This window comes from Salvelinus sp. IW2-2015, linkage group LG37 (genome assembly GCF_002910315.2).
Source record: "Salvelinus sp. IW2-2015 linkage group LG37, ASM291031v2, whole genome shotgun sequence".
Classification (NCBI taxonomy): Eukaryota; Metazoa; Chordata; class Actinopteri; order Salmoniformes; family Salmonidae; genus Salvelinus; species Salvelinus sp. IW2-2015.
The window spans coordinates 3,477,469-3,491,537 of NC_036876.1; the positions used below are offsets into that span (position 1 = coordinate 3,477,469).

At 46.1% G+C, this 14,069-nt stretch overlaps 1 protein-coding gene across 2 annotated transcripts in view; it reads right to left on the reverse strand.

The window, feature by feature from the left end:
- LOC111960427 (shootin-1) overlaps window positions 1–14,069 on the reverse strand; it is a 34,789-nt gene that overhangs the window by 9,325 nt on the left and 11,395 nt on the right. The window contains exons 1-3 of one of the 2 annotated variants that reach the window (XM_023982419.1): window positions 4,359–4,496; window positions 930–979; window positions 672–732 (exon numbers count right to left, since the gene is read on the reverse strand). In XM_023982419.1, the coding sequence (XP_023838187.1) occupies window positions 672–732; window positions 930–979; window positions 4,359–4,395 (148 nt within the window). In that variant the 5' untranslated portion in view covers window positions 4,396–4,496. Of the gene's footprint in view, window positions 1–671; window positions 733–929; window positions 980–4,358; window positions 4,497–14,069 lie in introns of those variants that run through there. The other variant, XM_023982420.2, reaches the window with a different exon arrangement.

Sequence of the window (14,069 nt, forward strand, 5' to 3'; positions counted from 1 at the left end):
AGGAACTCTGGAGCTCTGACCATTGGGATCTTGGTCACCTCCCTGACCAAGGCCCTTCTCCCCCGATTGCTCAGTTTGGCCGGGCGGCCAGCTCTAGGAAGAGTCTTAGTGGTTCTAAACTTCTTCCATTTAAGAATAATGTAGGCCAATGTGCTTGGGGACCTTCAATGCTGCAGACATTTTTTTGTACACTTCCCCAGATCTGTGCCTCGACACAATACTGTCTCGGACCTCTACGGACAATTCTTCGACCTCATGGCTTGGTTTATGCTCTGACAATTGTGAGACCTTACATAGACAGGTGTGTGCCTTTCCAAATTATGTCCAATCAATTGAATTTACCACAGGTGGACTCCAATGAAGTTGTAGAAACATCTCAAGGATGATCAATAGAACCAGATGCAACTGAGCTCAATTTCGAGTCTCATAGCAAAGGACCTGAAAACTTATGTAAAAAATGTATTTCTGTTTTTAATTTTTAATACATTTGCTAAAATTCCTAATAATCTGTTTTTGCTTTGTCGTTATGGGTTATTGTGTGTAGATTGATGAAGAAAAACATGAATTTAATCCATTTTAGAATGAGGCTGTAGCGTAACAAAATGTGGAGAAATGAAAGGGTCTGAATAGTTTCCGCATACACTATATGGATATTGATTGGTGCAGCTCACCTTCCTCCATCTCAGATAGCTTCTGATTGGCTTCATCCCTCTGCTTCTCCAGAATCTCACACTACAGGACAGACCAAACAAATATACACATATACACACAGACTAGTCTCTGACATACTCTCTCATCATCTGTTTAGGCTACCGGTATATAAGAGCTAAATATACAAGTCTTAAGCTACGTCCATGGATTTAACATGGGACGATTTGTCTCTATCCAACAGAGAAACCATAGAGTCTCACAGATGTTACTAAATATACCTGAATGTCTCCTTCATCTTCAGAGGAGCAGCTGCTTTCTCCACCAGAGGCTGTGAAAATATAACAAAATACTTTCATTTATCAAAATGTACAGTTATTGCAACTTATGGCTCTTCTTCCCAATATTAATCACAAATAAGTGGTTAATAAATGAGGAAGAAAGACATTAATGCAGCGTTCACGTCATGTCGGAAACTCAGGACCTCTGAGTTAAAATGAACATAAATGATTTGCATAGAGCTTCCTATTGGTTGATTCTGATACTTCCCAAGTGGGAAACTCGGGTATCATCTTTCTACAACGAGTAAGCAAGTCGAACATTTCTGAGTTTCCGACATGACGTGAACACGGCACCAAATCCTAACGAGTCAGGTTTTCCTAATCCTATAGAGCCCCACAGTGGAGGTGTCATAATACCCATAAAACCTAGCGGTCAAACAGGGAAATGGTTACACTTATTTTTCCACCATTAATTTTAGAAACACTTACAATAAGGGCTGTGTTTTGTGAAGGCTTACCCTGGCGTGACATTTTGGTAACCATGTAAATTTCTCTCAGACAAGGTGACTTTTATCAAAATATTCAGCTCTATTTACTCTCAGATTCTAAAATGCGAATTAGCATCAAAGTAGACATCATGCAAGACTACAAATCCCTGCAAGCTCCTGCATGTAATCTCTAGCTGACACCTTTGTGTCAAGTGAAAACTTGCACAAGACAGTTCAACGAATTGTCATTTTTTTAAAGAAATGTTGCAAATTTATTAAATAATACATTAAGCTAATATTAGATACTCAATCCAGATATTATTACACTTTCCTCGATTTGGCAGTCTCGTCCAGATCATCATGGCATTTGTAGTTCTTTATGGTATCCATATTAGCAGCTAATTACATTTCATTTTTGGGGAGTAAATACAGGCAATAATATTGATAAAAGTCACCTTGTCCTAGAGAGATTTACATGGTTATGAAAATGTCACACCATGTTATTTTAAGTGTTTCTAAAATCCCATATGGGAAAAATGAATGGTGGAAAAATTAGTGGGACCATTTCTCTGTTTGTCCACTAGGTTTTATGGGTATTATTACTCATACTATGGTAATCTATAAGTGATCCTACAAGAGGAAGCTATTCTGAGGTGAGAATACAGGAAGTGATTCGGAAAGTCTCACTTTCAATATGGATCTGAGCCGTGCCATTCCCTCAACTACACAGAATTATGAACAAGGGATTGATTCTTTACATTTTCTACTCAAAGACAGCTTTATGGAGGGATGTGGAAAATAAATAAGGTACAAGTCACGTCCAATGTTTCATATCATAGTAAATCATTTCACAATTGAGGGATGTTGTAGCATTTTTTTTGCAGAGAGACAGGTGTGGTTATTTCAAYGTGATCAGAACCTAATTGAAATGACCAGAATCAAAACTATTCATTCAGTATGCCCTCTCTCTCATCTATCTCTAGGGTCAGCTGAGTGGGACATGTAGAAGAGTAGGAGACCATAAACACCCAAACTCAGTACACACACACAGACACATATGCACATACACATACAGATAGGCACACACATACAGTAAAAATGCATACAGTTGAAGTCGGAAGTTTACATACACCTTAGCCAAATACATTTAACACAATTCCTGACATTTAATCCTAGTAAAAATTCCCTGTCTTAAGTCAGGATCACCACTTTATTTTAAGAATAGGAATTGTCCGATAATAGTACAGAGAATTATTTATTTCAGCTTTTATTTCTTTCATCACATTCCCAGTGGGTCAGAAGTTTACATACACTCAATTAGTATTTGGTAGGATTGCCTTTAAATTGTTTTACTTGGGTCAAATGTTTCAGGTAGCCTTCCACAGGCTTCCCACAATAAGTTGGGTTAATTTTGGCCCATTCCTCCTGACAGAGCTGGTGTAACTGAGTCAGGTACATAGGTTTTCAGTTCCATTTGCGACCAAGCTTTAACTTCCTGACTGATGTCTTGAGATGTGGCTTCAATATATCCACATAATTTTCCTTCCTCACGATGCCATCTATTTTGTGAAGTGCACCAGTCCCTCCTGCAGCAAAGCACCCCCACAACATGATGCTGCCACCCCCGTGCTTCACGGTTGGGATGGTGTTCTTCAGCTTGCAAGCATCCCCCTTTTTCCTCCAAACATAACAATGGTCATTATGGCCAAACAGTTCTATTTTTGTTTCATCAGACCAGAGGACATTTCTCCAAAAAGTACAATCTTTGTCCCCATGTACAGTTCCAAACCGTAGTCTGGCTTTTTTTATGGCGGTTTTGGAGCAGTGGCTTCTTCCTTGCTGAGCGGCTATTCAGGTTATGTCGATATAGGACTTGTTTTACTGTGGATAAATATACTTTGTACCTGTTTCCTCCAGCATCTTCACAAGGTCCTTTGCTGTTGTCCTGTGATTGATTTGCACTTTTCGCACCAAAGTACGTTCATCTCTAGGAGACAGTACGCGTCTTCTTCCTGAGCGGTATGACGGCTGCGTGGTCCCATGGTGTTTATACTTGCATACTATTGTTTGTACAGATGAACGTGGTACCTTCAGGTGTTTGGAAATTGCTCCTAAGGATAAACCAGAATTGTAGAGGTCTACAATTTTTTTTCTGAGGTCTTGACTGATTTCTTTTGATTTTCCCGTGATGTCAAGCAAAGAGCCACTGAGTTTGAAGGTAGGCCTTGAAATACATCCACAGGTACACCTCTGATTGACTCAAATTATGTCAATTAGCCTATCAGAAGCTTCTAAAGCCATGACATCATTTTCTGGAATTTTGCAAGCTGTTTAAAGGCACAGTCAACTTAGTGTATTTAAAGTTCTGAGCCACTGACATTGTGATACAGTGAGTTATAAGTGAAATGATCTGTCTGTAAACAATTGTTGGAAAAATTACTTGTGTCATGCACAAAGTAGATGTCCTAAACAACTTGCCAAAACTATAGTTTATTAACAACAAATTTGTGGAGTGGTTGAAAAACGAGTTTTAATGACTCCAACCGAAGTGTATGTAATCTTCCGACTACAACTGTATATTTATTCAGGATTCATATAAACTTGTGGTTGCATCACTAACAACATACTACCAAATGAATTTACCACCAAGTACAGACAAGGTCGACCTACTAAAACTGCTGGTAAGCTAGAAAAGCCAAAAAACTGAGGTAAAGAATCGGAGTCCTTGAGGCTTTCTCAACAATATTGAGACATTGTGGCCGGTTTGGCCCTTAAACAGCCTAGGCTACCATAGTCGACATGGGTTCAACTCCGACCCACTGCCCTTCTGACTCGCAGTCTCTCCTACCTTTCCTGTCTCCTGTTCACTGTACTATCTCAATAAAAAATACACAAAACCCTTAAATATTATATATATTGAGTAATTGAAAGTTAGTCTCACCGGCAGCGTTGCTGTCTTCCCCTTGGGTCCACATCATAACCCAGCTATGCTCTGGTTCTGGTTCTAGACTGTGGTTCTCTGACTACTAGACAAAGAGAGACTAGTCTTCCTTCTACAGTCTCTGTGTTCTGTTGTAACTCGTGATCTTTCCCTTCCTTTGACTGACACACAAGCCCCAGTGTGTAGGAAAGGGAACTGAAACTCTTGACTTTAAGTGTTACAAGATGGGGAGTTGTTCACACACTTATTTCAGAAGTGAATACACTTTAACAGTGTGTATTTTAGTAAGACTAGGACAACTGCATGGATTCTGCTAAATAGTCAAATAATGGTACCCAAACTATCTGCACTGACTATATATTCCACTGACCCTGCATACACTCACTAAGCACTATATGTCATGTTTTTGTCATTGATTATCATGTCTTGTCCCTGTGCTTCCCTCTGCTGGTCTTATTAGGTTCTTTCTCTTTCTCTCTCTCTCTCCTCTCCCTCTCTCCCTCTCCCGCTCTCTCTCTCTCTCTATCGTTCCGTTCCTGCTCCCAGCTGTTTCTCATTCTCCTAACGACCTCATTTACTCTTTCACACCTGTCCCTATTTTGCCTCTGATTAGAGTCCCTATTCTCCCTCTGTTTTCGCTTCTGTCCTTGTCGGATTCTTGTTTGATGTTTGCTGTTCCTGTGTCCTTGTTCCGCCAGTCGTGTTCTTTGCCTTCTTCAGATGCTGCGTGTGAGCAGGTGTCTATGTCAGCTACGGCCAGTGCCTTCCGAAGCGCACCTGCAGTCTGTGGTCGCGTCTCCAGTCGTTCCTCTCTATTGACGAGAGATTTCAGTTTCCTGTTTTGGATTTACCTTTGATTATATCCAGGAGAATCATTATTTGTTTAATACTGGAATAAAGACTCTGTTACTATTACGTCGCTTTTGGGTCCTCATTCACCAGCATAACAGAAGAATCCGACCAAGATGGACCCAGCGACTATGGATTCTCTCAACACTGCCGTCGAGTTCCAGGGAGCAATGCTCGGCAGACACGAGCAGGAATTGTTTGCTGCTCGTCATGCCGTTGAGACCCTGGCCGCTCAGGTCTCCGATCTCTCTGGACAGTTTCAGAGTCTTCGTCTCGTGCCACCAGCTACTTCCTGGTCTTCCGAGTCTCCGGAACCTAGGGTTAATAAACCCACCATGTTACTCTGGGCAGCCCACTGAGTGTCGCTCTTTTCTCACCCAGTGTGATATTGTGTTCTCTCTCCAGCCCAACACGTACTCTAGTGAGAGAGCTCGGATCGCTTACGTCATATCACTCCTTACTGGTCGGGCTCGGGAGTGGGGCACAGCTATCTGGGAGGCAAGGGCTGAGTGTTCTAACGATTATCAGAACTTTAAAGAGGAGATGATACGGGTTTTTGATCGTTCAGTTTTTGGGAAGGAGGCTTCCAGGGCCCTGGCTTCCCTATGTCAAGGTGATCGATCCATAACGGATTACTCTAATAGAGTTTCGCACTCTTGCTGCATCCAGTGACTGGAACGAGCCGGCGTTGCTCGCTCGTTTCTGGAGGGACTCCACGCTGAGGTTAAGGATGAGATTCTCTCCCGGGAGGTTCCTTCCAGCGTGGACTCTTTGATTGCACTCGCCATCCGCATAGAACGACGGGTAGATCTTCGTCACCTGAGCTCGTGGAGAAGAGCTCGCGTTAACGGTGTTTCCCCTCTCCGCATCTCAACCATCTCCTCCACCGGCTCAGAGACTGAGCCCATGCAGCTGGGTGTGTATTCGCATCTCGACTAAGGAGAGGGAACGGAGAATCACCAACCGCCTTTGCCTCTATTGCGGTTCTGCTGGACATTTTGTCATGTCATGTCCAGTAAAAGCCAGAGCTCATCAGTAAGCGGAGGGCTACTGGTGAGCGCTACTACTCAGGTCTCTCCATCAAGATCCTGTACTACCTTGTCGGTCCATCTACGCTGGACCGGTTCGGCTGCTTCTGCAGTGCCTTGATAAGACTCTGGGCTGAGGGTTGTTTTATGGACGAAGCATGGGCTCGGAAACATGACATTCCTTTCAGACAGTTAGGGAAGCCCACGCCCATGTTCGCCTTAGATGGTAGTCTTCTCCCAGTATCAGATGTGAGACACTACCTTTAACCCTCACAGTATCTGGTAACCACAGTGAGACCATTTCCTTTTTGATTTTTCGTTCACCTTTTACACCTGTTGTTTTGGGTCTCCTGGCTAGTATGTCATAATCCTTCTATTAATTGGTCTTGTATCTATCCTATCCTGGAACGTTTCTTGTCATGTGAAGTGTTTAATGTCTGCTATCCCTCCTGTGTCTTCTGTCCCCTCTACTCAGGAGGAACCTGGTGATTTGACAGGAGTGCCGGAGGAATATCATGATCTGCAGCACGGTCTTCAGTCGGTCCAGAGCCAGCTCCCTTCCTCCTCACCGGTCGTATGATTGTTGTATTGATCTCCTTCCGGGGACCACTCCCCTCGGGGTAGACTATACTCTCTGTCGGCTCCCGAACGTAAGGCTCTCGAGGGATTATCTGTCTGTTTCTCTCGACGCCGGTACCGTGGTGCCTTCTTTCCTCTCCCGCCGGAGCGGGGATTTTTCTTTGTTTAAGAAGAAGGACGGTACTCTGCGCCCCTGCGTGGATTATCGAGGGCTGAATGACATAACGGTTAAGAATCGTTATCCGCTTCCCCTTATGTCGTCAGCCTTCGAGATTTGCAGGGAGCCAGGTGCTTTACTAAGTTGGACCTTCGTAACGCTTACCATCTCGTACGCATCAGAGAGGGGGACGAGTGAAAACGGCGTTTAACACTCCGTTAGGGCATTTTGAATACCGGGTTCTGCCGTTCGGTCTCGCTAATGCTCCAGCTGTCTTTCAGGCATTAGTTAATGATGTACTGAGAGACATGCTGAACATTTTTGTTTTCGTTTACCTTGACGATATCCTGATTTTTTCACCGTCACTCGAGATTCATGTTCAGCACGTTCGACGTGTACTCCAGCGCCTTTTAGAGAATTGTCTCTACGTGAAGGCTGAGAAGTGCGCCTTTCATGTCTCCTCTGTCACTTTTCTCGTTCTGTTATTTCCGCTGAAGCATTCAGATGGATCCCGCTAAGGTCCAGGCTGTCAGCGATTGGCCCGTCCCTAAGTCACGTGTCGAGTTGCAGCGCTTTCTCGGTTTCGCTAATTTCTATCGGCGTTTCATTCGTAATTTCGGTCAAGTGGCTGCCCCTCTCACAGCTCTGACTTCTGTCAAGACTTGCTAAGTGGTCCGGTTCCGCCCAGGGAGCTTTTGATCTCCTCAAGAAGCGTTTTACATCGCCCCTATCCTTGTTACTCCTGACGTCACTAAAAATTCATTGTCGAGGTTGACGCTTCAGAGGTGGGCGTGGGAGCCATTCTGTCTCAGCGCTTCCAGTCTGACGATAAGGTCCACCTTGCGCTTACTTTTCTCATCGCCTGTCGCCATCGGAAACGCAACTATGATGTGGGTAACGCCGAACTGCTCGCCATCCGCTTAGCCATAGGCGAATGGCGACAGTGGTTGGAGGGGGCGACCGTCCCTTTTGTCGTTTGTGGACTGGACCATAAGAACCTTGAGTACATCCGTTCGGCAAACGACTTAATGCACGTCAAGCTCGTTGGGCGTTGTTTTTTCGCTCGTTTCGAGTTCGTGATTTCCTATCGTCCGGGAAATAAGAAACACCAAAGCCTGATGCCTTATCCCGTCTCTTTAGTTCTTCTGTGGCTTCTACCGACCCCGAGGGGATTCTCCCTGAAGGGCGTGTTGTCGGGTTGACTGTCTGGGGAATTGAGAGACAGGTAAAGCAAGCACTCACTCACACTGCGTCGCCGCGCGCTTGTCCTAGTAACCTTCTGTTCGTTCCTGTCTCTACTCGTCTGGCTGTTCTTCAGTGGGCTCACTCTGCCAAGTTAGCTGGCCACCCCGGCGTTCGCGGGTACGCTTGCTTCTATTCGCCAGCGGTTTTGGCTGGCCTACTCAGGAGCGGGACACGCGCCGTTTCGTGGCTGCTTGTTCGGACTGCGCGCAGACTAAGTCAGGTAACTCTCCTCCTGCCGGTCGTCTCAGACCGCTTCCCATTCCTTCTCGACCATGGTCTCACATCGCCTTAGACTTTATTACCGGTCTGCCTTCGTCTGCGGGGAAGACTGTGATTCTTACGGTTATCGATAGGTTCTCTAAGGCGGACAATTTCATTCCCCTCGCTAAGCTTCCTTCCGCTAAGGAGACGGCACAAATCATCATTGAAAATGTGTTCAGAATTCATGGCCTCCCGTTAGACGCCGTTTCAGACAGAGGTCCGCAATTCACGTCACAGTTTTGGAGGGAGTTCTGTCGTTTGATTGGTGCTTCCGTCAGTCTCTCTTCCGGGTTTCATCCCCAGTCTAACGGTCAAGCAGAAAGGGCCAATCAGTCGATTGGTCGCATATTACGCAGCCTTTCGTTTCGAAACCCTGCGTCTTGGGCAGAACAGCTCCCCTGGGCTGAGTACGCTCACAACTCGCTTCCTTCGTCTGCTACCGGGCTATCCCCGTTTCAGAGTAGTCTTGGCTACCAGCCTCCTCTGTTTTCGTCCCAGCTCGCCGAGTCCAGCGTTCCCTCCGCTCAGGCTTTTGTCCAACGTTGTGAGCGGCACCTGGAGGAGGGTCAGGTCTGCACTTTGCCGTTACAGGGCGCAGACTGTGAGAGCCGCAAATAAACGTAGGATTAAGAGTCCTAGGTATTGTCGCGGTCAGAGAGTGTGGCTTTCCACTCGTAACCTTCCCTTACGACAGCTTCTCGCAAGTTGACTCCGCGCGTTCATTGGTCCGTTCCGTGTCTCTCAGGTCGTCAATCCTGTCGCTGTGCGACTGTTTCTTCCGCGACATCTTCGTCGCGTCCACCCTGTCTTCCATGTCTCTTTGTGTCAAGCCTTTTCTTCGCGCTCCCGTTCGTCTTCCTCCCCCCCCCCGTCCTTGTCGAGGGCGCTCCTATTTACAAGGTACGGAAGATCATGGACATGCGTTCTCTGGGGACGTGGTCAACCAGTACTTAGTGGATTGGGAGGGTTATGGTCCTGAGGAGAGGAGTTGGGTTCCATCTCGGGGACGTGCTGGACCGTTCGTTGATTTGATGATTTCCTTCGTTGCCGCCCAGGGTTTCCTCCTCGAGTGCGCCAGGAGGCGCTCGGTGAGTGGGGGGTACTGTCATGTTTTGTCATTGATTATCATGTCTTGTCCCTGTGCTTTCCCTCTGCTGGTCTTATTAGGTTCTTTCTCTTTCTCTCTCTCTCTCCTCCTCCCTCTCTCCCTCTTCCCGCTCTCATCTCTCTCTCTATCGTTCCGTTCCTGCTCCCAGCTGTTTCTCATTCTCCCTAACGACCTCATTTACTCTTTCACACCTGTCCCCTATTTTGCCCTCTGATTAGAGTCCCTATTTCTCCCTCTGTTTTCCGCTTCTGTCCTTGTCGGATTCTTGTTTGATGTTTGCTGTTCCTGTGTCCTTGTTCCGCCCAGTCGTGTTCTTTGCCTTCTTCAGATGCTGCGTGTGAGCAGGTGTCTATGTCAGCTACGGCCAGTGCCTTCCCGAAGCGACCTGCAGTCTGTGGTCGCGTCTCCAGTCTTCCTCTCTATTGACGAGAGGATTTCAGTTTCCTGTTTTGGATTTACCTTTGATTATATCCAGGAGAATCATTATTTGTTTAATACTGGAATAAAGACTCTGTTACTATTACGTCGCTTTTGGGTCCTCATTCACCAGCATAACACTATATATAACAAACCATATACACTCACTAGACTATATATTACAACCATATACACACTCACTAGACTATATTCAAACCATATACACACTCACTAGACTATATATACAACCATATACACACTCACTAGACTATATATACAAACCATATACACACTCACTAGACTATATATACAAACCATATACACACCACTAGACTATATATACAAACCATATATACACTCACTAGACTATATATACAACCATATACACAGTCACTAGACTATATATACAAACCATATACACACTCACTAGACTATATATACAAACCATATACACACTATCTAGACTATATATACAACCCATATACACACTCACTAGACTATATATACAAACCATATACACACTCACCAGACTATATATACAAACCATATACACACTCACCAGACTATATATACAACCATATTACACACTCACTAGACTATATATACAACCATATACACCACTCACTAGACTATATATACAACCATATATACACTCACTAGACTATATATACAACCATATATACACTCACTAGACTATATATACAACCATATATACATTCACTAGACTATATATACAACCATATAACACTCACTAGACTATATATACAACCATATATACACTCACTAGAACTATATATACAACCATATACACACTCACTAGACTATATATACAACCTATATACACACTCACTAGACTATATTGTGGCGTACAGCAGGTCAGCCACCAGGGGGAGACTCGTCGAGGCCTGGTGACAGACGGGGGATACATCACGAGGCGATGGCTCCATCTGCTGGACGTACCAGGTCTCGACGGGCTCTCCGCCCAGGACTAATTGGGGCTGATTGGGGAGTTGGTGAGTAATCAAGGGCTGATTGCTCACCAGCTGTACAAGCCCCATAAAGCTGCCAGAAGGGCAGCACACAGTGGAGGACTGGGGGAAGTAAGGTGACTTCCGTGTAGTTGGAGACGGTGCCCGAGCTAAGATGAGGGAGTTTGAACGGGCAAAACCTAGTGGAGGATTGGGGTACTTCTCGGATTGAGAACATTAGGTGGGGCTGGTTCCAGTTCTTCCCATCCTGCTCGATGACCTTCCGCAGCATCTGTTTGAGCATTTTATTAAAGCGCTCGACGAGCCCATCTGTCTGCGGGTGAAAAACGGAGGTCCGGATCTGCTTGATCTGCAGGAGGGCACACAACTCTTTCATGAGGCGAGACATAAACTCCGTACCTTGGTCTGTCAAGATCTCATTCGGGATGCCCACCCGGCTAAAGAGGTGGAACAGCTCCCGGGCGATTCCCTTGGATACCGCCGCCCGTAGGGGAATGGCCTCGGGATACGTGGTGGCATAATCTACTATCACCAGGATGTACCGGTGTCCTCGTGCTGTTTTTACCAGGAGTCCCACTATGTCCATGGCGATGCGTTCAAAGGGCACTCCAATGATTGGTAGGGGGACCAATGGGCTTCGGAAGTGGGCTTTCGGAGCCGTGAGTTGACACTCCGGGCAGCTGCGACAGTAGACTTCCACGGCCCTCCTCATCCCGGGACAGTGGAACCGGGCGACAATCCATTCCCGGGTCTTCTCCATGCCCAGGTGGTCCCCCAACAGGTGGGTGTKGGGTAGCTGAAGAACGGTTCCCACGTACCATCGGGGCAGCCACAATACCTCTCGAAGTTCCCCCTGTTGGCGTGACACCTGATACAAAAGGTTATTCTTGATTTGGGAATGGGGGTATCGCCAGTCACTCACCCCCGGAAGTAGCTGTCCATCCACCGCTATCACTTGGGCTGCGGCGGCTTTCAAGTTTGGATCCTCCTACTGGGCCGTCCCGAATTGTCCCCTCAGTTGGCCTCCAGCGGGGGTCTCGACTGGCCCCTCGAAATCGAGGAGGGGGAGGATGGGCTCCTCCTCCAGGGGTTCTCCAGGTGGTTCGGGTTCCGGCGCCCCCTCCGACTCCGACTCCGGTGCCGTAAGACACATGCTGGTAAACCGGTTGCTTCCGGGCCGCACAGGCTATTGGTCGTCCCCGCTCTCTTCTTTGACCGGCACGTACCTTCTTCCTCACCTTGTGCCCCCATAGGGCCGCGAACAGCGGACAATCCCGTCCCACTAGGAAAGGTACCGGCAACTCTGGCACTGCACCCACCGTCATCTGGCAGCTCCCTTGTGGCATCACGATATTGGTCCATACAGTTGGATACTGCTTTGTGTCACCACGAACACAGGAAATGGACATCTCCCTACCCCTTTTGGTCTCCTGGTTCAGCAGGCTCGTGGTTACGAGCGTAACCATACTTCCAGAGTCCAATAGTGCTTCCGTGTCGTAATTAATGAATCATTCTTTACCTCACGTTAGTCTCATTCCAAATGTTGAAAGTTGTTGGTTATCTGTACGAACCCAGTCTTTACTATGAATCATCCATACATCAATTGTCTTAATCATTTATTTATTAACTAACTAAATAAATCACAGAAATGTACAAACAACAATATATATGGTTACAAGGAAATGATAAGGGAAGTGGGTGTGGACTGAGAAGGCCGGGAAAGACAAGAGACACTACACAGTTGATAAWTATAATAATTGAAATGCTAATCCTTTGCACATGAACTCTCACTCATTCGGGAATAATTGCAATCAATATATATATATTTACGCTCAGTGTGTCGTCATGATCTCTGTTGGAATCGCTCGTCTTTCTGTTGGAAAGTTCATCTGAACTTCTCTTTGCGTCCCTGGAGTCTTTCGTGGTTAGAATGGTTACTTCAGAGCCCATTCAGAAATGTTCTTATAGAATAGATGTTTCGGCGGTTGTCGGTCTTCGCATTCAGTCAACATAAATTCTAGCTGCAGACTAGTAATTAGTATCGAAGATTTGCTCTTATTCTGTCGGTATCGATAGTCTCAGAGTTGAACCATTTCCACCAGTGTAGCCAATGCTCCACGTGGTTTGGTTAGGAATTCAGTTCCCGCTCAGCCCAGTCAAAACTGTTCGCTGCTCTGGCACCCCAATGGTGGAACAAACTCCCTCACGACGCCAGGTCAGCGGAGTCAATCACCACCTTCCGGAGACACCTGAAACAACCCACCTCTTTAAGGAATACCTAGGATAGGATAAAGTAATCCCTCTACCCCCCCTCCCCCTTAAAAGAGTTAGATGCACTATTGTAAAGTGGTTGTTCCACTGGATATCATAAGGTGAATGCACCAATTTGTAAGTTGCTCTGGATAAGAGCGTCTGCTAAATGACTTAAATGTAAATTCAACAACCGAGGAATGCATGGTCTCTACTCAAACCTTAGCCCTCTCGGTAATCGAGGTACGCTTGTCTCCAGTGGGCTTCTCCAGGTGGGTTTGTATTCGAACAGCAGAAAAGGGCTGTCCCATGACACCAGATCAATGTCTGTGCTCATGGGCGGCCAATGACTTAGTTCAATTTTAAAGGGAATTTGATTCTCTTACATTAAACAGTTTAAAATCACATTACATAATTTCACAAATAGTTTCATCTTTAGTCATTCATTTATACAATAATTAGATGCAAATAATTAGACCTACCCCTTTTGGTCTCCTGGTTCAGCAGGCTCGTGTTACGAGCGTAACCATACTTCCGGAGTCCAATAGTGCTTCCCTGTCGTGTCCGTCAACCTTCACCGGGACCATGGGTGCAGTTGATTCGGGGTGCGCCCAACAGGAGGTGACATAGTTCACGGCGTGACCCACCTCGTCGCCGGGGCTAGCTGATGGCATCGACTCCTCTCGAGCCGGGCTCCTTTGGTCTCCCTCTACCTGGGGTCATCGGGATTTCAGGTGTTTCAGGTGTCTCCGGAAGGTGGTGATTGACTCCGCTGACCTGGCGTCGTGAGGGAGTTTGTTCCACCATTGGGGTGCCAGAGCAGCGAAC